Below are 24,856 nucleotides of genomic sequence, written 5' to 3'. Positions count from 1 at the left end.
TGATTGCACTCACCAAATTGGAAGTCGATCTGATTAATCCTCTAGTACATTGGTGTGAATCATCAAGAATCGTAAAACATGCCGCAGGGGCTACACTTTGAGGGGCGCTATCGAGTCAATTGGGCACGCCCATGCGAGAAAACCATTAGACATGCAAATTTCTCGTACATCTGAATTTTGTGCAAAGTTTCAGTTAAAGTTAAGCATGTTTAGGCCGCCAAATATGCAATATGCAAAAAATAGGAAATTCAATAGTGTCCTCACAGCAGTCACTGCTCTGGCCCAAATAATCATCAGAGCAATTTGATTAGGGTCCTCTAACTAGCCGACAGATTAGGAAGAGTACTATACAGAATCATCCATGCATACCAAAAAGGGTTTCTCAGGGGTACACAACTTTAAAACAATCTCCGCCTTGTGTTAAATATGATTTATTTCCCCAGCAGCAGTAGGATTGTAAATAAATATTTGCTTTTCACTCTTAATATATAAAGACCCTCAAACCATAGTCCGGAACAACAATACTGTGTCTACATATTTCCCTCTATTCAGAGGGACAAGACAGGGCTGCCCTCTACCCCCCACCTACTTTTTGATGTCGCCATTGAGCCCCTTGCATGCACCCTAAGAAATGACGTTGGCATAAAAGGTTTTACAAGAGCTTGACAAATCCACAAACTTTCATTACATGCAAACAACATCCTCCTGTTTTTATCAGACCCTATAACTCCATTCCAAAAGTTCTAAAAATCATCAAAGAATTTGGAAAATGATCAGGATATATTCAGAGACAAACTTACATATCTATGAGTGAGTTGGTTAAATGACGATCATGCTTCGCAAATCATTACAATATTTATTGCCAAGTTGTTTTTTAGAAATTACCTCTTTGTACATTTGGGACAGGAACATGGTCTTGGAAAGATAGAGGGACGGTGGAGGGCTGACCATGTCAAATTACATTATTACTGAATGGTATACTCAGCACACAGCTGGGAAAGCCAGAGAGACAAGGAGAGTAGTGGCTGGGGACCAAATGCACAAATTCAACACAAATGCATTAAAAATGTGCACGAACAAACACGCAACCGTTCCACCATATCTGCTTAATGCACATTTTACTGAGATTCATTAAAACCAGAGAATTCAGTCGTAGTAGAGGGTAATTATGGCCGACATACAGAAAGAACACGCTGTGATTCCTGCTCTAATCTCACTAAAGCGCAAACACTTTACTTGTTAAAACTGACACGATCGAGAACATCACTAATATCAGATGTTGGGGAGCACGCCGATGAAGACCAGGTGTGGCTTGGAATAAACAGTGAAATGCACTTAACATAAGGTTTTTAAATATCCATAGGCAGAGAATCATTGTTTTATATAACCACTAAATTGCTGGATATATATTGTAATCGGCAACAGTTACAAAGGCTGAGTAAATTTAACCTCAATAACCATGTCTTCATAATCCCATTGCATTATTTTTATTTTAGCTTGTTGAATTTCTATAAATACTCGATACCCTGTGCACGTTTGCTTCCACCTCTCCATTTCCATTTTCCTAGTCATATCACGCCACAAAGCCCTCAACCATCTTTGGTTGTCTGTGCATGTTTCATCAGGTGTGGTGCCAGTTAGCAAAAGCACTAGCTTCATTGTAAGTGTATCATTAGCTGAGCCATCAAAGAGTAACCAATACAGAGAAGTCCAGTGATGGAATGGATGTTCTCCAAAACAAATGGAAGTCCATTTTGTCCTTCAATTAGGCAGGTACTGTAATATACTGATCATTTCTGTTTTCACACTAATACATGTAGTCAATAGAGAATGGGTGGAATATGAATAAAAAAACTGCACTGAATTACAAATAGAAACAGAATACCAACTACATCATCTTATCCCCATTATCGATTATATCATTTTTGGTTGTATTATTGTAATTGTGTTTCAGTTTCTGACTTCCCCAAAAAACGATATCAAACGAATAAAAACACAAAATATGAATATAGTATTTATTTCTATCATTTTCTATAAAATGAAAATTAGTAGAAAATATTCTAGCAGTTAAAAATGATCTATAATCTTTTCTCATTTATCGAAACATGTATATCAATCCCCGAATACTGTTTAAAGAATTTGGTGTTGATTAAAAGTCAGAATAAGTAAAGCCCTGTTTATTACCCTGTACACCAGCATAACAGCTAGCAGGGTATTGTTTGAGCTGTGATACGCACATAATAGTACACTCATTCACAGATTGCCTTCAGGTCAAGAATTTTTGACTAACTAGAATGTTGTACATTCAAAAGACAGAAATATTGTACTATCACCACACAAAAGCTGAACATTTGATCAAATTGAGCTGGAAGCTGGAATGAGCAACTTTATTCAAACATCAAGTCACCCAAAACGGCAAAATTAAACACTAAACAAAAAAAATACTTCTCTATATTCAAAACTGATTGGTTCAGTCAGTCTATTATTAAAACGTTTTGAGTATTACATCTTTACACTGTGTCAGTGTGTGAATTTAGAAGAAGTCTGCCGCCGAAGGCCGTCGTTTTGGTGTGGTTGTTAGACTATTCAAACTCTTCTTCCTGTTGACCTTGGGGGTTGTTTTCAGGTTGGTTGAGCCTGGTGTGGGCGGAGACTTTAAGACCCCAAACTTGGGTTTCTGCTTTGGGTCAAAGGGCACTCGTGACGACCCGTCTGGACTCACCAGCAGGCTGCGATCCGTTTTTCTAAACTCTGCATAATGGCATAAAGAAAAGAAAAAAAAAGTAGACAAGGGGTTACTCAATTTACCTAGAACATCTTTCACTCTCATTCTAAAGTTATAAATCTTAAAAGAATCACAAATTAAACAATGCAGTCTTGACCTTGGAAACAGCCAATGAGGATATAGACTCTTCATATGTTGTATTTAATTGCTGCTCTAGAATTTTCAAAAGTGGAAAAACATGGATTTAAATGAAAAGCTGGGGTTTCAAGTTCAATCTGTGACAGACTTGGGATAAAGGCAAGGCAATTTTATTTATAATGCACCTTTCACACAGGGAATTGTCATCTACTGATGAAGATTATGTGATACAACCAAAAACTCAATTACTAAAGGTAAATATGTTACAATGTTGGAAAGGGTTTCCAATAATTGGTTAAATGCATGTTAATTTGCTTTTAGACAGAGGAATCCTCGCTCAGACCACCCGTTCCCCCTCACCTAAACAAAAAGTATTTCCAGCATGTGAGAACGCGTCTCAGTCAAGAGAAATATTTTCACTCATGTCTGGAGTTAATGTGGAAAAGGATTCACCCTACTCTTTAGTCAAACATGCTGCAGCTAAAAGACAGTACTAACATTTTTTCCCCATCTTATTTTTGTTTAAGGTGTACCATTAAGTTAATCATAGCGAACCTAATTATTTCTGTTGGTATCGTCTTTTCCCAATTAGAGCACATCACAACAGACCCATGACACAGGATGCCAGACTGACCCTGGACCCACAGCCTCTGGCCCCGTACACACCTGGTATTTACATTCGTACGTGTTAGCACCTGTCATTAAAATGCGTCCTGAATGTGTCTCCAGTGACCACTTGTGATGGGATCTCACTTTCCCGCTTTACATGCAAAGTACGTAATTTATGTTTGTTAAGACTAAATAATGTTTTTGACCCAGTCTGAGTTTACAGATGTGCCCGATGTCGCAGTTTGTGTGTGACTGTCGGCACAAGTAAGAAAAAGAGAGTTAGAGAGATGAGTCAGGAGAGGCTGAATGAATCTCGTGCAGCTGTAAAGAAAGATTTTTACCAATATAAATAAAGTATTGATCATTATGTGGTGATCAGTGTTGATATTGTGGGGCGGTGTCCGCAAACAAATCGAGAAAAAATGTGTTCAATTCATAGTAAAACTGCAGCGGCTCAGATGACGTCAGCTGAGTAGAAGGTCCTTCATATGTGGCCCAGGACGGATTTGCATTCAGACTGCTAAAAGAATGTGGACACGTGGCCCAGACCACATCGGATCGCTATCCGATCTGAGTGCATTCACACCGGTACTGGTTAAAAGTGTCCGCTTGCGATCGGATCACAAAAACCACATGTTAATAACAGATGTGTACAGGGCCTCTGTGGCAACACAGTTCAGCCATCACATGGTACATGTTGGCACACAGATGTCCTTCTCATCATCTACCAAATCTGTGGACACACAATTGTAGCATGGAACACTGAAAGCACATGTGAGCAGTAAAGGTGTCATATGGTCAATAAATGGGTGTTATTTACTGGAATGTTCTGCAGGTAAAATACTTTATAATGCATTTCACACCATCTTAAAAGTTAGTTACTGGTTACTATAACATATAATAGCAAAGTTACACATTAACGGATAATAAATCTACTGTGTCTGGTGTTTTGCTGTTCTATTATTGTAGGTTGTATCTTGCGGTCTGGCATTACAATGAAAATGCAGACTGCAAGCAAGCTTCAACATCCACAGGACAACCAGTCTACGGAGTTGTGTTCCACAAGTAGAAAAACAGATCCCACATACAGTAAGTTCTAAACATCTTTTATTGTTGATTTTACTGTTTTTCTTTTATCTTTACATACCAAATGAAAACATTAAAAAAAAAGTTTGCGCAGAATCTAAAGTAAAAATTAAACAAGGGTGGATTCAGTAACACACTAAATAGTATTTTACAGATTGGTGGGTGACTTGAGGCGTTTGAGGACCCAGCGCCATTAGTAAAGGTGTGTCCTTGGGCAAGATACTGAACCCAGAATTGACCCTCATAGAAAAAGATCTGCCTGTAAAGCACTGTAGGAATGTGGATGGCTGAATGACAATGAACTGTAAAGCGCTTCGAGTGGTCATCAAGACTAGAAAAGTGCTATATAAATACAGACCATTTACCATTAGTAGAGGAATTGAAAAAAAATCCCTATCCTCATTCCCTGAGACACAGAGGAGCGCAATGGTAGCTGATGGCAACCCAACATACCACTGTTCAAGACAAAACTCTGGAGACAGTAAACCAGAGCACAGACCCTTTTTACTACACTTCCATCATTTCTGAACTGAAACCATACGACAGCGTCCGAGAGGCTGTGCCGTAGGTTTACAGGCTCGCAGTCTAAAGACGTCGGAAGTTAGGTTGAAAAGCCTAAGTCAGGGGTCAGCAACCCACGGCTCTGGAGCCGTATGCAGTCGCTCCTTGTACAGTGTCGTGCATGAATTCATATTTTTCTTGAACGATAAACTGAATGAATCATCATTGTATCAGGCCATCATGTGAAATACCAGGAGTTAAAGAAAATGTTAGTGCGTGTGCTCCCAGACAGCGCACGCGCACACCCCCCCACCAGGGGCTCCGCCCCTACTCACTCGCTTAGAGAGACACTCGCAGTGAGATCAGAGTTCGTTCACGTGAAGCAGCCGGTCACTGACTTTGTTGAAGAACAGTGGAAACAGTGAAAACACAGTTTCTCTGGTCACAGCTGCTCAGTGATCAGAGCAGAAGCTGCAGTTGGTTTGTACTGAGCTGGAGTTTCTGTGTCCTCCAATCTGACCTGCTCTCACTTTAAATAATAAACGCTCATCACTAGTTATCAGCACATGAAGTAACTTAGTGTTTGTTTGATTCGCTCCAGAGTTTATGAGACTGCATTTAAAATTCATGAAAAATGACTTGTCAACATTTTGTGGTCAGTACAACACAAGATGTGACACAGTCAGGACTCTGTTAAAATGACCGGATCGACAGGCAGACATGATCCAACATCATCGATTTATAACTAAACACGATCGTAAGTTTGTCACCTAAATCTTCCCAAAAAAAAAAATGGAACAAATGAACGTGAACTAGTTAATTTTCGTCTGCATGAACTAAACTTTGAACTAGTTCATTTTAAGTGTGAACTTGGACGTGCGAACACTGAGTATAACTATATATAAAACTTTATGAGCTGTGTTATCAAATATGTTTTGCGGCTCCATACAAATTTTATTTGGTGGAAGAGGGGGCAAAATGGCTCTTTTGATGGTAAAGGTTGCCATAACCTAAGTGATCCATAACCTCCCTAGCCAGATAGGGACAGTGAGACACACAATTCAAGTGAACTGCATACACCGAAGGGACTGAACGTTACCAGGTGAATGTGAAGGAGCTAACAATGAAAATGGGTCTAGCATTTAATAGTTGTGAGCCAGTTCAATCTCGTAACACTATGTCAATTTCAAATATTTACTATAAATATCTTACCAGCCGTTTTATTATTCTTGAGACCAAATGTCACCTTCTTGGATTCGGGAGTTTGACTCTTCTGGGAAATAAAAACACAAAAAAATGTATATATAAATCAAGCACAGTTAAATATTGTACAACATAATTCAAATAACATTACCATCAGAGAATGGCAGAGCTGATCAATGAAGAAGTAGTTTCCATTTATCCAAGGAGATACCAAAATTTCTTGAATCTAGTCAGTAGGCAAACCAATCTCTTTCATTCACTCCCAAGAACCTATTGATCCAGATGACCTCTACACAATGAGTTTAATTAGGGATGCACGATATTGGATTACTGAACTACTTTCAGCCAATTTCCAATGCTGATATATGCACACGTTTTCCAGGTAATTCCAGAGAACATTAAGTGTCTCCTGTAGCGGGATTATAACTACTGCCACCTCGTGTCTTGAAGGCCCAAATGCCAATGCAGACATAAAATGTCTGCTTTTAAAGATGTACATGTTTTGACCGTGAAAAGCTATTTCTTTACAGTCTTTAGCGTCTGTCAGTAATTTACTGCTCCTCTGTGTCCATCATTCACGCTGTGCGCTGCGCTGACTGCGTCAAACCAAACGGAGTGCTCCCCATCACCTCCTCCAGCTCCATACATTTACTAAGTTTATAAAGTGTTGTTTTTACCCAGACTGAGTTTATACATGTGCCCGATCACAGTTTGTTTGTGAGTATGTGTGTGTGTAGGTGAGTGAGTGAGAGACATACAGAGCAGCAGGGCTCCATCTGATTGGCCAAATATATTGACATGCAGAGCGTGAATGTGTGGCACATGGATCATCATTATCTCGATAACGTGAGCTTGCACATCGTTAAAACAAGATATTATTGTAGACGATATATATTCCACACCCCTAACTATAACAGACTAGGATGATGCTCTCCCTGAGGCAATCCTAACAATAGCCAAAACAAGGGCAGATTTGACCTCTTTGACAAGTTGAAAATAAAATCGGTAAACAAACTCTGTTCACAGTGATCATGTGAAAGTAAGTGCATTGTACAACTGTACAGCAATTAAAGCCAACTGAAAGAACATCAATACTCTATTTCACACTGTTGAATAAATTAGCAGGCTACATATGCTTTACAGACTTGCTTAAACTCAATAATATATTAACTGAATTAGTGCAAACATAGGGGCCCATTATGGGGTTACACAATCCTTAAAACTGTAAACTTCAAAAGAGGTTCAATTTGTGCAGCACAAAGAGCTTCAAAGAACTTTGTAACTGCCAGGTGAAATGCAAAAAAACAATCAAAAGTGCACAAAATTTTAACAGCTTTAGTCCTTAGTGAAAACATAGCCCTCCGTCAGTTCAATAAATGAGGCCAAAAGACTCATAAGCTAGGGCTGGGTGATATAGAAGAAAATCTTATCACAAATTTTTCATATCCATCGATAGATATTGCAATATAAATCAAATCAGCCGATGTCCTGGCTGTGCACGTCACGTTACATCTCGTGGAGCAGGTTTAAAGGGGACATAGCATGCAAATTCCACTTTGTTAGTGCTTCTACAGGTTAATGTGGGTATCTGGCATGTCTACCAACCCAAAAACTCTGGGGAAAAAACACTCGCGCGTTTTGTTATAGTTCCTCTAAGTCAGAAACGTCATGCTTGAGCGACTCGATTGCGCTTCCTGGGTTTTGTGTCGTAACAAGGAACTGGAAGTCTCCCTACATGGCCTTGGCCCACCCCGTCCCCCCACACTCGCTACGCCGTGTTTACACCGGATGCTGCGAGGCAGCGCAGCGCCGTTCCCAAGCACGCAGCCGGGCTGTTCACACTGGACGAGCATTTCTCCGCTGGTCAGCCCGCGATTCACTCACATGTGGCATTTGTCTGGATCATTGGGACTGGGAGGCTGCAGCAGTTGCTCGGGAGCGACCGCTCGCTCTCCCATGCGTGAGCTGAAATTTGTGTCAGCGCCACACAGCCAGCAGTGTGGAAGACTTCTGCAGTGTTCAGCGCTACTATAACCCCCGAACCCCGACATTCAACGGGTACAACAACAAGCGGAGAAAGCAGAATCGCGGGCTGACCTTATATATACAGTCTATGGGGCTGACCAGCGCGGAGAAATGCTCGTCCCGTGTGAACAGCCAGGCGGCTGCGCGCTTGAGAACGGCGCTGCGCTGCCTCGCAGCGGCGCTTCCGCGTCCGGTGTACCCCGGCGTAACTACTGTAACCCGGCGTAACTACTGTAACCCGGCGTACAGTAGAGCTGAACACTGCGGAAGTCTTCCACACAGCTGGCAGTGTGGAAGACCGCTGCGAGGCAGCGCAGCGCCGTTCTCAAGCGCGCAGCCGCCTGGCTGTTCACACGGGACGAGCATTTCTAAAGGGTAAATGATGGTCTTCATAGCCCCCCCCCACCCCTCTCTTTCTCTCTCTCTGTCTGTCTGCTTGTGTGCTTGTAGTGGATGGGCAGAGGGGGACATTTAATTATGTGATTGGGAAAATTAAAACTCCAGGACAACAGAAGGGGAATACAAAGTATGGGATGCATATTTGATAATTTATATCATATAAAATATGTAATTTATATCGTTTAAAATCATGGGGGGAGAGGGGAGCTGGCTCATTAGCATTTAAAGGAACAGGCACTCAAAACAGGTCACTCTGTGGAGGGCTGTTTTAGACAGGGTAAAAAGGGTGCTGTTTGAAATGATCCTTGTGGTATTTTGACCAAAGTATGTTACAGACATTTCATTAAGACCCCAAGGAACCATATCAACTTGTGGTAAAATGGGCATGCTATGTCCCCTTTAAGCGTTTGTCTCATACTCTAGAGCGAATCAAACAAACAAAGTAAACGTCAGTACTGTTCGTGTCCTAATAACTTGTGATCAGTGATGGTGTTTATTCTTAAAGTGTAAAGTGAGCACAGGTCAGCGGGAGTGAGGAGGAAGCAGACTCCGACAGGAGACTGATACATACAGGACGACCGGATCTTTAATGTGCGTCTGTCCTGATCCTGAAGTAGCGGTGGTTATAATTATTTAGGCGTGGACAACGGCTAAGACAATCAACGTAACGGAAAACATGAATCGATTATGTCCCATCATAAGCCTATATTCTCTATATCCCTATATTAGTCAAGTATGAGGTAGATTTTTTTGTATGAAAATGAGCATCTCTGCCTTTTTGCATTCAATGTGATTTCTCTTCTAGCCTATGACATGGGAGACAGTGCTGAACACCCGTTTACTGTCAACACTTGTGCTGAGGTACTTGCGTGCTACATGGGCAAGAGCAGGGAAGTGGGCCTAGTTTGCTTTTGGTTTTGGGGTGAGAGAGGAGAACGAAACAGCGATGTGAGCCATGCCACACACCAATATTGTTTTCTAATTGATTTAAGGTAATTTGACTAAGTTCCTACAATGTTCAAAAACTGAAGGAAAGCGAGATTGATAGTTGATTACACTGGTGGATATAATAGTATATCGTTCCATCAATGATTCCCTACAATCTACATTTGTCTAAATCACCTTCTGCCTTATTGTTTGATTTTCCATACAGTAAATGTTTCTTTGATCATGGTGGAGTAACTTTCTTGTATGATATCTATATATTCTTTAAGCCTAATCAACAGCCAGCTTTTTTTTACTCTTTTTAAATAACTTCACTATGACTTTGTTGAAATATTTTTTGGAGATTTCGCATCGTAAGACTGGCAGCAATTTTAACTAGAACGTTTATAACAAAGTTAAGCAGACAACATAATCAGCACCGGTTCCGACACAGTTTCATTCAGAGACCCAGTGCCTAAGAAAATAACCTGGAGAAGAGGCCTCACAGCAGCTGCCACTGGCAGAACTACCTGATGAGCAACTGAACTTGTCTCAAGGAGAACCCTGCTGGCCCGGATGTGAGGTTACCAGCCAAAGAACCATGGTGGTTAGGAGTCTCAAGAGGTCTAAGCAACATCGGTCTGTATGGACATGGCATCCTCAAGCTGCAGATCTCAAGTCTTGTAGAGGAGTTAAAATTCACCAAGAGAAGACCAGAGATCACCCTCTGAGTCCGAAGACATCTATATGACCATCATTGACAACAGGACGGAAATGGACACCAAGAGAAGAAACCCAACAGACAAAAGTAACACTCCAGCATGCTGACATTGTAGGCCACGTTCAGCAGGGAAGAGAATAGGAGGTTTGGGCATAGGTCTGAGTAGACCCCCACATCCTCGCTGGTTGTAAAATAAGTCCCTCCCAAGGTAGGTATACATGGAGACGCAAACAGGTACTCAAATGCCTTGCAGCAACAAGTGAAACAAAGCGAACTGCTATTAATGTCTTGCCATCCAAAACATTGCGCGCAGTTCAAAGGACAACATTTGTCTGCGAGAGGGAATAGGGACAGAGAGGGCCTCCTCCACTGACCAGGCGTGGTCAGTTGTAGCAAGCTCGAGCCAGGGAGATGATGGTGGATGTGGGCCAGCGGCTTACAGTCCCATCACATATTGTCATTACCACCCTAAAACAAGACCTGATACTCTAGTCCAACACCCTGCTTTCTCTTCTACTTCGTAGAATCCCTGGGAGGATTGTGTTGATGAAGCGAATGAGACATGGCATTTGAGTCAGAGCAACGTGGTTGGAAAGCAATAGCTTGCTCTGTGGTGGTTAGGTGCAACATCCACCATCAGGTAGCTCAAAGATGTGGGGATCCATGCACAAGCCCTGCACCAGACCATAAAAGAAACATTGCACACTGCAGAACGCTTCAGCCAATGGCTCTGGATCAGGAGGAAAGATACCAACTGTGTCCCAAGATGCTAGGGACATTAAACCAGGTCTGACCAACCTATGGTGGGCCTCTTGTAATTAAAAGTCTGAAACACCTGACGCTAAGGTACACAACTGAAGACATGACCCTAACATCCGCTGTTGGTCACTAACATCTTATAACATCAACTGGTAGTAGGCATTAATTAGTGCAGTAGAACATACAAGGGATATTCAGTGTTTAGTTTAAAAAGGCATAGAGGTAATGTCTAATCTACTGAGCGGGAAACATGGCATAGTAGACCATACAAGCAAGTAGCCAGTCAAATTTACCTTTAGGCTCAGCGTATCCTCAAGTTTGGCCTGTATCGTTGATTACAAGGCCAAAACAATTGATGACGCTAACATCCGCTGGCGGCCACTAACACCTGCTAACATCTATTGTTGGTTGGTAACTTACATTTTGCAGAAGACCTTCAAAAGTACAAGGGATATTCACCATCTAGTCCTATATTCTAAAATAGAGATCCATTCAAACGAGAATTCATGATTTGAGGATGATTATAAATTAAATAGTATAATTTTTTTCTGATAGGAGCTGGTGCCCCTTATTCATAACGAGTGCAAATTAATCTTAACGCTGCAACCACTTTTACCTTTTTGCTGTACAGTGGGTTGCTGAGGTTTCCCTTTGACTTGCAGAAGAGTGGTACAGGGGCTACAGTGTTGCTCTGAAAGGTAATGAAGTCAGACGCCAACCATGCGGCAGTCATCAATTTCTTTTGTGAGGTTTTAGCGCTCAGATGTGTGGATGGCTTTTTAACATCCTAAGGAGGGAACCAATTATTTCAGGTACTTCAGTCACTTCAACCCATCTGAACCATTTAACATCATCACATACTCACATTTCCAAGTTTTTTCTTCTTGGCACAAGTTTCCTCTTCTGCATTGATCATTGCAACCTCCCGTGCAGTCGCCACCAGCTGATCAGTCTCAAACTCAAACACCACAGGGATCTTCCTCTTCTTCTTTTTGGTCAGTTTCCTTTTGGAGAAAATTGCTTCAGTTTCTTTCAGGGGAAGCTCTGAATCCAGACTACCAACCATCTGCAGTTGGGTTTCATCTTTGAGCTGCATTGTCGCCATCTTAGGAGTGTCTTTCTTTTTTGCTAATGTGGTGAGCAGTTTCTGTTCAATTTTCTGCTTGCCCTTTTTCTTTCTTTCAATTGGCACTGAAGTGGTATGTTGAGTAGCTTCAGATGCAAGTTGAGGTTTGTCCTCTACCTCAACCTGTGCATTAACCTTGAGGATCTTTTTCTTACTCTTTGCAGCAGTTGTAGCATCACTTGGCTCTTTGAATTTGGTTTTGGCTTCTGAGCTCCCATTGTGAATCTGTGATTCACCCTCAGGTTTGAATTCAGCCTTCATGCCCATCCTCTTCTTGGTAGGGAATCCAGCATCAGTCTGCAGTGTTGTCATTTTTGTCACAGTTTCTTCTGCTGCTGTTTCACAACTTACTGATGTGATCTCTGTCTCTGCACTGACCTGTGACAGAGTCTTAATCCCATCTGTTTGCTCCTGAGCTTTTAGACTCTTCTTTTTATTCCTCTTTCCTGAGACGGAAGCATCTGCTTGAGAGGACATTTCTGGCTCTGTTGTGGGAAAGGTCTCTTTATCCTCGACTGCCACTATCCCAGGTTTGGACTCAGAAGTGTCCCTTTTCTTCTTCTTCGAAAAGCTTTCAGTTTGGTCCTTGTCGTTAGTGCAGGACCGTGGTTGTGCAGCCTCTTCTGTAACTGTAACGGAGGGCTGCTTGTTTACCTCAGAGATGAGCAGAGTTTCTGATTGATCCTGTGCAGTAGTTGCCTCTGTGACTTTTGCAGTCAAGATGTGGATTTTCACCTCTGCTTCCTTTTCTAAATCTTCTGCTTGTGCGCACTGTGGAATTCCTTCAGCTTCTTCAATCTCTTTAATTGGAGTTTGAGATTGATCCATGGTCTGTCCCTGTTTTGACCGCTCTGTATTTTCCTCACTTTGAACACTTCCTCCCTGTTCCGCTTTCTTCTTCTTCCTTTTTTTCTTTTTCCCGCCATCATTATTGGTTTGGTCTACTCTTTCACTGTCATGTTTTACCAAGTCCTTGTTTTGCTTGCCTAGTGTGGATGCCTCCTTTTTCTTCCCTGAAATTGCAAGAGAGATGGATCAATTACTCTTCACACACTGAAGCAGCATCTGTCATCCACAAAATATTTATTTAATCGAGAAACTTATATGTAGTTCAAAATGTAGCCAAGTGTTGACTGAGTCTTGGGTTACAATTTACTGAGCTTTGAGAGCTTATTTGTGTCTAGTTTATAAATATGTTTGAATGGTTTGGCCCCTCCTTCATTAAGTGACTGTCTATACTCGCTCAGTAAATTCTAGTCGACCTTCAAGATTATCCTCTGTACAAGATTGTGATACATTTCGCTTAACTGCATTTGGGAAATCAGCATTTTTTTTCTGTAAACGCCGAAAATCAGTGGAACACTGCCTGCCAATTTGAAGAGTTGCAGCTCTATACTGTAGTTTTAAAAACAAGAGTCTATCGAAAGCTGCTGAGCTATGTTCTCACTGACCTGATATGTATGACCACATGAATTTCCCCTTGTGGGATAATAAAGTTTACCTTGACCTTTGTATAGTCTGGCGCTATGTTGCTGTGCATTCCTTTTAATCTTACCTGCCAAGCGACTGCAGATATAAACTAGTTTAAAGCTATAATCTGGTGCAATGCATCAAATGGCTTCATTTGTTTTTAACTGTACATGGTTCTTTTCAAATAAAATAAATAAATAAAAAGACGGGTTCCAGATGTGTGAATTGTTTACCACATTTAAGATTCTTTCAGTGATTCAGCAAGTCTGGTGTTGTGCTCAGTGACTGCTGTTTCCACATATGGATATTTATTGGAGCAAATGTAGCACTGCAGGAGTGTAAGAATGGGGACATCATGATAATAAGCGACATTATATTAAACATCAATAAATGCATCAAGGAAAGATGTGCATAAACCAACTTGAAAAATGTTGTGCATTTGATGATAATTATTAATGTTAAGATAAATTTTTAATTAAAGTTATTTTTAATTCTTATTGAAGAGAAAGAATGCCATTCATGTTAACATTTTATCACTGATACACTGGTAAGTATTTCTCACATTGAGTAAAAACGTAATATCTGTCTCAGTGAAAAGACTCAAACATCATTCCACAAACCCTCATTGAAAACTGTAATTAGATGGACTGAGCTCAATTTTATGCAAATGACTACTGGAATATTGAAAAAAATACTCCCCTGTCTTAACATCCCCAAAATCTTTTTCAGCAGTAAACTCAAGGCAAAGATGTATCTCCCTTTCCAACTGCTTCCATATGGAAACTGAAGCATACTTTCTGTTCTCCACAATCAAACAGAGGAAAAGATTTCACCAACATTTACACTGAACAAACAAACGCAACACTTTTGTTTTCGCTCCCATTTTTCATGACCTCCCTAGTGGCCGCCTGTTGCAGCAGCTCTTGCTCACTCCGTGCATTTTTTTTCTCTCCAACTTTGTCCTATTTGGTTCTTTTCTACTCTTTCGTTTGTTTTTATTCTACTGACATTAGTGCACCATGGACAACAAATGCATCACGCTTGGGGTGTTCATTCTCCTGTTTTTCACAATTTCAACCATGTCTGGAGATCCTGTGTGGAGCCATGGCCCTATTGTTTACAGTAGGGATCAGCTGGTAGCGCTCTGTAACACAGCGCTGCTGCCCGAGGAGACACCCTACGCCTCCCGCGATAGCTGCTTATGTCCCCCCCCCCTCTGCTAACGCTGATGCAGCCTGTGATGTCCTGCACTCTGTGGTGAGCAGGCTGCAGACACAGCACCCACAGGCTCTCCTCCTCAACTCTGGGTACTTTAATCATGCCTCTCTATTCTCCACTCTGCCCACCTTCACCCAGTACGTCACATGCCACACCAGAGACAATAAAACACTGGACCTTTTCAATGCCAACACCAAGTTTGTACACACCTGCCTGTGTACAAACCTCTGGTGCACAGGCAACCAGCTGTGACCCGCACAGTGAAGAGGTGGTCCGACGAGACGGATGAGGCTCTGAGGGACTATTTTGAATCAACTGTGTGGGAAGAACTCTGCGAGGGTCATGGGGAGGATATCGACATACTCACTACTTGCATCACGGATTACATCCCTTTCTGTGTGGAGAACACTGTACCCAACAAGCCATGGATTAATCTGGACATAAAGGCCCTCCTCAAGGAGAGAAAGAGGGCTTTTAGGTCAGGAGGCAAGGAGATGAGTGCTGTTCAGAAGGAGCTGAGGAGGAGGATCAGGGAGAGTAAGAACAGCTACAGGAGGAAGATGGAGGACCAGCTGCAGCAGAACAACATCAGCGGTGTCTGTAGAGGCCTGAAAACCATCTCTGGCCACAAGAAAGCTGAGTCCCAGGCTGCAGGGGGACCAGAAGTGGGCAAATTACCTGAACACATTCTTCAACAGGTTTGATCAGGCACCCAAAGACTCCACACCCAAAGGACCTCAGCAGCTACAGGCCGGTGGCACTAACATCCCACCTGATGAAGACCCTGGAGCACAAGGCTTGATTGACATCAGTGCCGGAGCTGGCCGTGTGGACGCTCAGTAGCTTCTGCCTGATCCTGTCGCGCAGACTGACAAAACATGCAGAGGACGTTCAACAAAACATCATTCCAGAGCGTAGGATGCAGCTGACTGAAGGCAACAGGTCACTTTGGATATGTGGACAGATGATTTCCGTAAAATAGGTATCTTTGCGTCACTCTGCATGACGTTAACAAGTGGGAGCTGACTGAGCGAGTGCTTTGCACTTCAGAGTGTGACAGTGCATTACGCAAAAAGGCCGGTAACCTCAGATCAGCTAAAACACAAGCACTGCGTAAATACAAACTTTGAGTTCTTCTCCAGACTAGTCTATGTGCCTGACACAGGTGCAAACATAGTGGTGGCCCTACGCTCTATTACTAGGCTTAGTTGCGTCGCACACCTTCTGAAAACAGTGCATCATACGACGCTTGGGAAGCCCCCAGAAGATGATGTCTTTGGCAAGGAGGTATCTGCCCTTATCGACTCTGCCAAGTTGCTCGTGACTTACTTTAAGCAGACCAACCTACAGAATCACCTAAAAAATAGAACAAACAAACACTGAAAGCATCCGTGGAGACACGCTGGAACTCGCTACATCCAATGCTTGACTCTATCAGCAGCCAGTGAGGACATTCGTGCAGTCACCTGCAACAATCAACCAATGACAGCTTGACAACGTCATTGATGAAAGAAAAAAGCCTGAAAATTCTGACTGAAAAGTTTGAGCTGCATCTCCTTGAAAAGCCTCAAGGTGCTTCGAGACCAGTGAGGTTATGAGTGTTTACAGTGAAGCAAGACGTCTTGTTGAAGGTATTACATTATACTGTATAATATAGCCCATTAACCTCTTAGCGATCCGACGGCCCGTGACTGTTAAGCGTCAAACGATGTTATTCACAAAAATGCTTCGCAGAGCTAGGTACTGATCCAACATATCTTTGGAAAGCTAAGATTCTTGTGATTCGATTGATGCAAACCATTTCAAGATACGATCACCACAGCAGGTACAATCAACGCCTCAGTCAGACCACCAACAAAAAAAAAAAACAATAACAAAATCGAGGTCACTCACCTAAGAAGCCTCATCGTAATCCACAGATCGATAACATTCCAACAAAAACGGTCTTGTTACATTGCCAAAGGTCCAGACGATCCAATCCAGTAACATATTTAGTCCAAAACACGTTATTACATCAAAGAATACCCACAGACTGCTGTTGCATCATTTCAAACTAGCCAGCAGCTATGTGTAACCTTTGATGTATTTTCCCTCGTAACTCCCGTTTGCATGTAAACACAGCCGATATCTTGATTTCAAAATGGAGGCTGCACTCTGAACTTTAGATTGACAGCTTACTTGGCCCAATAGGAGCTGGCATGTCTTGTCCACAGCCTACAATAGCCAACGAGAGACCTCGTTGAAGGACAGTGCCTGCCTCTCTTCTGTCGTGTAGAGACTGAGCCAATTGCAACCGATTGTTCTGATGACAGGCGCTTCGTATAGCCAATGAAATTTCGAACACGCAGATATGCCGCTTCAGGGGGTAAATTTAAAGCCACAGCGAGGAAATCACTGCGTAAAGGCCCATGGTTACCAAGGGCCTTTGGAGTCTCCAAATGGCCTTTTTTGGAAAACGCCTAGACATACCCTTAGAAAAACATGTGTAAAATATTCATTTTATGTGGTATTGTTATCAAATTTGAACTTGGGCTAGGTAAGGCTTCATGCTGTGGTCCCATTGTGTTTTCCAGCTCATAAGTCCCAGCTAGAGTCATCTGCAGGCATCTGTTTACCAAAGAATATTCAGGCGGAAATAAAAACCTTCTACTTCAGTGTGTTCCAACTTCTATGACTCAACCATGCATGTACTCCAAATGGTTCAAGAACAGCTTTCAATTTACTTTGGGTATGCCTTAGACAGGCGTTTCAGGCAAATTTCACCGGAATGTTAAGAGGTTAATAATAACATTTGTCAGTCTCGTAAATTAAGTGCCAAATCAGTAGTTTCAGCAATGCAATTGATGCCTTATCGGAATGACTTATTAAAAGTGCCATTAATTGGCCAAATTTTATTAAATTGGGCTATTTCTTTCCTGCAGTGTGCATACTCGTGAGTTTGTGCTTTGTGCTCTAAACTATAACCCGTTATGTTTCCGCCCTCCTCTCGTTCTATACTCTTATTTTAAAACCCAACTTTCCTCTTAAGTTAGCATTGATCTTTCGTTTTGTTTTTACTATTCTCAAGAACTCAAAGTGAAACTTGGAAGCATCCTGCAATGTACCACGGGCCCGAGCGTACCACCAGAGAAGAGACCCCGTCCTCTTTCAACAGGTGATTACTTAACCTGACGTGGAAGACTCTAGTGATGAAAGTTTCCTGCCGCCGCATGAGATGGAAACCTACATTGAATTCAAAACACCCAGGGAGGATCCTTTGGATGTTTTGTGTTGGTTGAACGAGCACTCTACAATGTTTCCTGACCTGGCAGGGATCGCATGGAATATGCTCGTCATCCCGGCTTCGATCACAGCCAGCGAAAGAAACGTTTCCTCAGCTGGATTTGTGATTCAAGAATGCAGAACCCATCTTAAACCAGGGACTGTTGACGATATTCTGTTTTTGCACAGCAACCTCAGTCTCAAGGGAAATGACACGTCAGCATTAGAATACTGAATAGAAACAAAGTTGTTTATTGATTCTTCCACATTGGCTGCTTTTAATTATAATTTTTAATTGACTGTTTAGACTGTGTTTAATCACTGGTGAGTCGCTGGTCACGTATCAATGAGTCAGGGCGGGTCCAAATTTTTGTTGGAGGTAACGGGTCAGTTCTGCTCGAGCTTTGTGTATGCGGGTGGGTTTGCAAAACTGGACCCATGCAGGACTCTGATATTGAGCATAAAAGCAAGTGCATGTAGCTCAGGTCACAGATGCATCAATGATATATTATTCTCAAGACTATGGTCACATTCTCAAAACTATGATCAGATGCTTTCTTGCATATTCAATATTTTCTTGCTTAATGATGACACGGTATAGATAATGGATGGAGTTTTACACTTTTGTAAATTGGACAAATCTGCCAACCCGAGTTGCCTTTACTTTTCTTAGCTGCTGGGGTCCCCTTCTGATCCTCATCCATAGGACGACATCCTCTCTTCATCCTCTTCCTGCTGCCAAACATTTCATCATCCTCATCAGTAGAGACCTCTTCTGGATACACATCCTGAGGAAAGATGCCTGAGGAAAGATTCCAGATTTAAATAAGGTTAAAAAAAAATTATGATTATTCCGTTTTCATATAAATTCTTAATAAATATTACAAATACAAACTCAACTTTTTGGTATTGGAATAATAAAATTTGTTAAGTCCACTAGATGGAGCTTAATGCTTAGAGTCTGTTGAGGTCAGCATAAAAAATGTCTATGACTCTCATAAACTTACGCGAGAAAGAACGCGTCGACGAAATTTAGGGATCTTTCAGATACAACATGATGACACCACTGTGCTCTGTTTTTGTCCGCACAAATCACACAAATCATATTGGATCGCCACTAAAGTATTGTGATAGTATCAAATACAATTAGAAATGTATCGTCCCAGCCCTAATATTTACAATCTGTAAGACATTTCTCTGTACATGGTTCTTTTTTTCCTTATTCTTCACACCACTAGTTCTTTACCAACAGGATTCACTTTTGTATTAAAACTTTGTCTCTCAACAAGAAAACCTGTCAATCAGTGTCAGTGGACCTGAAGAAACACCAGCAGCAGCGTTACAAGATGATCACCATCATCTTTTATTTTTCCATTTATTTAGCAAAAAAATAATTTTCCATTCAATTATAAGCTGGTTATTAGGGTTTAGCTGATGACTGTGTGAAGAGTATCTAAAAATGTATCCGAGTATTGAAAAATGCATGTCACCAATTGTAAAAAGCTAAAATAAGAATTAAGGTGTGATCACCAGCTCCTACCTTCACCGAGGTCCTGCAGTCTGAGATTGAACACATGATGAGAGAGAAACAGGATACATTAGTTTAGATTGAGGTGATCAGTCATTAATATATTACAACATTACGTGATTTAGCCCATGGAGAAAGAAAATCTATAACTTTCTTAGGCTGCATTAGTTGGAGAAAAGGTTCATCAATGGAGGGGCGAAGCAGCACTTGCAATTGCTTCATTCTGGTGATGTGATAATTCAGCTTTGAGAACTCAAGACTTCTTCCAGCTTCACTTTGATCTATAAATACTAACCTTCATACAACTGCTCAAAATTAAGGGAACCCCTTAAATCACATCAGATCTTGATGAACGCATTATTCAATTTGAAAATCTTTACTGATAATTTCTATTTTCTAACTATAATTTGTTGTAAACAAAATGATCAAATCAAAACGGTGATCCAACTTGCGTGACTTTTATCACAGCAACTCGTGTTACTGAGTACTGTGTATGGCCCCAATGTGCCTGTATGCACACCGGACAACGTCCGGGCATGCTCCTGATGAGTTGGCGGATGATGTCCTGGGGGATCTCCTCCCAGACCTGGATCAGGGCATCAGTGAGCTCATGCACAGTCTGTGGCGGTACTTGGCGTTGTTGGATGCACCGATACATAATGTCCCATAGGTGATTAATTGGATTTAGGTCAGGGGAACAAGAGGGCCAGTCAATGGCATCAATGCATTCGTCATCAAGGAACTACCTAGACACTCTGGCCACATTAGGCCGGGCATTGTCCTGCCTCAGGAGGAACCCAGGGCCCACTGCACCAGCGTAAGGTCTTGCAATCTCTGAGGATTTCATCCCGGTACCTAACAGCAGTCAAGGTACCGTTGGCTATGCCATGGAGGTCTGTGCGACACTCCAAGGATATGCCTCCCCAGACCATCACTGACCAACCGCCAAACCGGTCATGCTGGATAATGTTACAGGCAGCATAACGTTCACCACAGCTTCTCCAGACTCTTTCATGCCCGTCACATGTGCTCAGTGTGAACCAGCTCTCAACTGTGAAGAGAACGGGGAGCCAGTGGCGGACCTGACAATTCTGGTGTTCTCTGGCAAAGACCAATTGAGATGCACGTTGCTGGGCTGTGAACACAGGTCCCACTAGAGGTCGTGGGGCCCTCATGCCACCCTCATGGAGTCTGTTTCTGACAGTTTGGTCAGAAACATGCACACCTGTAGCCTGCTGGAGGTCATTTTGTAGGGCTCTGGCAGTGCACCTTCTGTTCTTCCTCACACAAAAAAGCAGATACCGGTCCTGCTGCTGGGTTGATGCCCTTCTACGGCCCTCTCCAGCTCTCCTTCTCCTGGTGTCTCCTCCAAGCTCTTGAGATTGTGCTCGGAGACAAAGCAAACTTTCTTGCGACCGCATGTATGGACGTGCCTTCCTGGAGGAGCTGGACAACCTGTGCAACCTGATCGGGCTGCAGATACCGCTTCATGCTACCAGTAGTGACAAGGACACCAGCATAACTCAAAACTAAATAAGAATTAGTCAGGAAGGATAAAGAGAGAGCAGCTGTCTGGGGCCAGCACATGCAAAACCATTCCTTTTTGGGGGTTGCTGCACCTGTTGTCACTTTAATTTTCCCCAAAGCAGGTGAAACTGATTCATTATCACTTGGGCTTCCTAAATGGACAGATTGAAGTACCTGAAATTTAACAGACTTGCTGTTATACTGTGACGATTAAGTGTTCCCTTAATTTTTTTGAGCAGTGTATAAAACACAAAACTTCTGCTGCAAACACATTTGACTTTAACTTTTGTTTTTAAGGCCGTTCAGCCTTATTTGCTCTGTGCAGGTTGGTTTTCTCCATCAGTATTTGCAGTGTGGTGTTTCACACCAAGAATGGTTGTGAAATACCACACACACCCTGTGATTTGCAGAATCCAATATTACAGGACTTTGCTATAGATCAGGGTCAGAAAAAATAAGTTTTGCATTAATGTCACAGACAAACTGTATCCAGTAATAGCTAAAGTTTGAAATTACTTAACAGTTTAAAAAGGAAAGAGTAGATAGATCAGTATTCACACTAATAAACCAAAACTATAAATTAAATTAATCACATCTTAGATCACAAAGGCAAATATATATCCCGAGGAGAAATGTGGTTGTTTAGATTCCTGCTAAAATTCACAGTAGAAAAAACTTCAGTAATGTTGTGTTTAATGGCTTTACAGTGTTGATGATACTCCCTCATAGCAGTTGAATATTAACACATACAATCACACTGTAATGTGTGGGCCTCTACTTACACTTTTATGATTTTGTAGAGTCTCTGTCTGTTCTGGCTCGGTGTGCTGCTCCGGCTGGCTAACTCGAACAGCTTTTCTGCCAGCGCCGTATAGTCAAACTACATAACAGTTAATCAACATCCCATCACATATATACACAATCTGAGTCAAACAAAATGATGAATACAAATTTAACATTTGTTCTACAATAGAAAGAAACTATTGCGATCAAAAAGACAGAAAATCTGACCATGGGAATCAACTCTCCTTCAGTTGAAAGGCTTTAAAGCTATTTCCTAAAACCTTTTCGTGTAAAACTAATACTTTGCGTTACTGCAAGCGATCTGAAGGAACATGCAATCAGTTTTCAAGTGGATTTTGTTTGTGGGTTATCATAGGGCTGGGCGATAAAACGATAGAGATAATTATCGCGATATAACTTTTCCTTGATAGAAATATAAGACATGGTTGATATAACATAGATGGAACCCATTCCATCCATGCCTTGACAGACAACACAAAATAATATATAATGAGAATAGCGCCGCATAAATCATGTGGCTGGAATAGAGATACAGCCACATTAGTTTAGGTTGACACACACAGCATCAAGTGTAGGAGAAGCAGCAACACGCGTGCTAATGTTTGGGCTCCTGCATAGAGGTGGACAACTCTGCATCGATGCAGTGACTTAAGATAATCGATTCATGTATTCGGCTAAATTCATTGTTTTAGCGGGTTTCCAACGCTGAATAATTATAACCGCCTGTGATGGAGCTGCTCCGTCACTGACCGCCAGCAGTCCACGCACTCACACACAGAAACATTTTCACGCTTCCTGTTTCAGTGCCTAGTTCATCATTATTTAACCGTCATTTACTCTATTTAGCTGTGGGGCGAACGAGGGTGCACACTCGTCAGCTCCGCATTTTGGTCACACACACGCACCAGCGGTTTGGGGACACTGCTCATTCGTCTCGCCGTCAGTGTAGAAGTTCAAGGGATTAAACAGGGGCATAACTTCCTGTCAGTTTAAATAATTTCCTGTTGTGTTTTTTTTCCAATGATAATTAGTTAGAGTTGTACTGTTTATAGGTGATACCTTTTTTTTCACAAAAGTCATTTGATTTGTTTAAAGAGGATATATTTTGTGACATGTAAAGACGTCATTGTAACCTGTTATTTGTTTCCAAGCACTGGTTTTGCCGATAATATTGTTCGAATTAAGCCGTGCAGTGGCACTGATTTGATTTAGATGGCTATATATATATATATATCGCTATCAAGTGATTGAAGATTTTGTTTCCATATCACCCAGCCCTAGGTTATCACCTCGCAGAGACTTGTAACTGGGGATTCTTCAGCTTTATATTTTCAAAAAGGCTAATTAACATTATGTCATAGAACCAATAGAAGATAGTTTTCACTTGGTGTGTTGAAGGACAATATGATACCTCAGTTTCCCAATTGAAGTCTTACTATGCTTTAAAAATCTTAACTCACGTTAGATTTTTAAACAGTTTGATATTGAAATGGACAAAAAAGGAAAAAAGAAAGAATTGGGTCTTGAAAAGAGGAGGAAGCTTTACCTGTAGAACTGGTCCGATGTCACCATCACATGGCAGCTCTGTGTCTGAGTCGTCTGAGTAAAGAAGCTCATCATCCTCCTCTTGATTTGATTTACTACCTGTGAACAAAGATACAAGATTTCAGATAAGAATTATCCATTTGTTCATATTTGTACATTTATTTCTGAACACAATTTAGTTTTTCCATGGCACTTGTCAACCTCAAGTTTTCCATATACTATACTTATATTAACATAACTGCTATAATTTAGTAAAAAAAAAATATATACATGTACCGTTGATTTTCATCCTTGTCCATTTCTTGCAGAGTGGTTTGCTTATTTTTCCTTTTATTTGGTCTTTGTCATCCCCTTCAGAAGCCTGTCCCGAGTCAGAATCCTCAGCTGCGTTCACCTCCTGCATCAATTCTTCAATGGCGAAGGGAGCCTGGTCAATAATAGAGCTGAAGATGCTATTGCAGATGGCTCTGAAAAGAGTCCGACTGGTGAGAAAGCAATCAAAAGAAAAGATGACAGACTGAGTGGATGAAGTATTCAGGCAAGCTGTAGTGTCAGCAGTATCAAAACCAGAGTCTCCGCTATGCACATATTGCAGTGGTGGCGGTGGTGGCATTACCACCACTGCTTCAGGATTTGGGCAGAAGCGAATTTGGCCCTGTGTGCCTGTACCGTGCCAAAGTATCCTGCCAGAGTGTCCTTCCTCCCCAAGCCCCTACTGGCCTGTTCTGACATTGCACTTTAACGATACAATCAACACGAACCACACGTTTTCAGTCGTGTCCGGTACTGAAGGATTGACTTTGTGTTAGTTTGTATCGTGCTATAATTTATGAGGCACGTATTTTCCCATTAAAAAGGATCAGTGTGTAAAATTTAGGTGAAAGTGATCTATTGGCAGAAATTGAATATAAAATAATCCTGTTGTCACTAGTGTGTAATCATCTAAATTGTACGAATTGTTGTTTCCCTGACCCTAGAATTGGCCCTTTATTACATTACATTTAGCTGATGCTTTTATCCAAAGCGACTTACAATAAGTGCATTCAACCATGAGGGTACAAACCCAGAACAACAAGAATCAAGAAAGTACAATTTTCTTTATATTTACATCTGGAGCGGGTCCTCTCTACGGTGGACACCATGTTTTTTACAGTAGCCCAGACTGGACAAATTAAACACCTTTTGAGTTTTTATGACAACAGAAGGCTACCACAGGTTCTCTTTCATGTTTGGAAGGTGAGGGTGAGGGTTATTCAGCTGCAATAGGTAACTTCACTAGATGTCACT

General features: G+C 41.7%; 1 protein-coding gene across 7 annotated transcripts in view; it reads right to left on the bottom strand.

Moving 5' to 3' along the window:
- Positions 1–815: 815 nt before the first annotated feature.
- LOC118119743 (ribosomal RNA processing protein 1 homolog B) overlaps positions 816–24,856 on the bottom strand; it is a 38,479-nt gene continuing 14,438 nt past the window's right edge. The window contains exons 8-16 of one of the 7 annotated variants that reach the window (XM_035173944.2): positions 23,846–24,051; positions 23,571–23,668; positions 22,003–22,100; positions 19,706–19,725; positions 18,815–18,967; positions 11,956–13,229; positions 11,707–11,877; positions 6,272–6,332; positions 816–2,751 (exon numbers count right to left, since the gene is read on the bottom strand). In XM_035173944.2, the coding sequence (XP_035029835.1) occupies positions 2,534–2,751; positions 6,272–6,332; positions 11,707–11,877; positions 11,956–13,229; positions 18,815–18,967; positions 19,706–19,725; positions 22,003–22,100; positions 23,571–23,668; positions 23,846–24,051 (2,299 nt within the window). In that variant the 3' untranslated portion in view covers positions 816–2,533. The remainder of the gene's footprint in view (positions 2,752–6,271; positions 6,333–11,706; positions 11,878–11,955; positions 13,230–18,814; positions 18,968–19,705; positions 19,726–22,002; positions 22,101–23,570; positions 23,669–23,845; positions 24,052–24,856) is intronic. The other 6 variants (XM_035173947.2, XM_035173946.2, XM_035173948.2 and 3 more) reach the window with 6 other exon arrangements.

This window comes from Hippoglossus stenolepis, chromosome 13 (assembly GCF_022539355.2).
Source record: "Hippoglossus stenolepis isolate QCI-W04-F060 chromosome 13, HSTE1.2, whole genome shotgun sequence".
Classification (NCBI taxonomy): Eukaryota; Metazoa; Chordata; class Actinopteri; order Pleuronectiformes; family Pleuronectidae; genus Hippoglossus; species Hippoglossus stenolepis.
The sequence above is the reverse complement of the archived record's forward strand: the minus strand, read 5'-3'. Positions and strand labels throughout refer to the sequence as shown.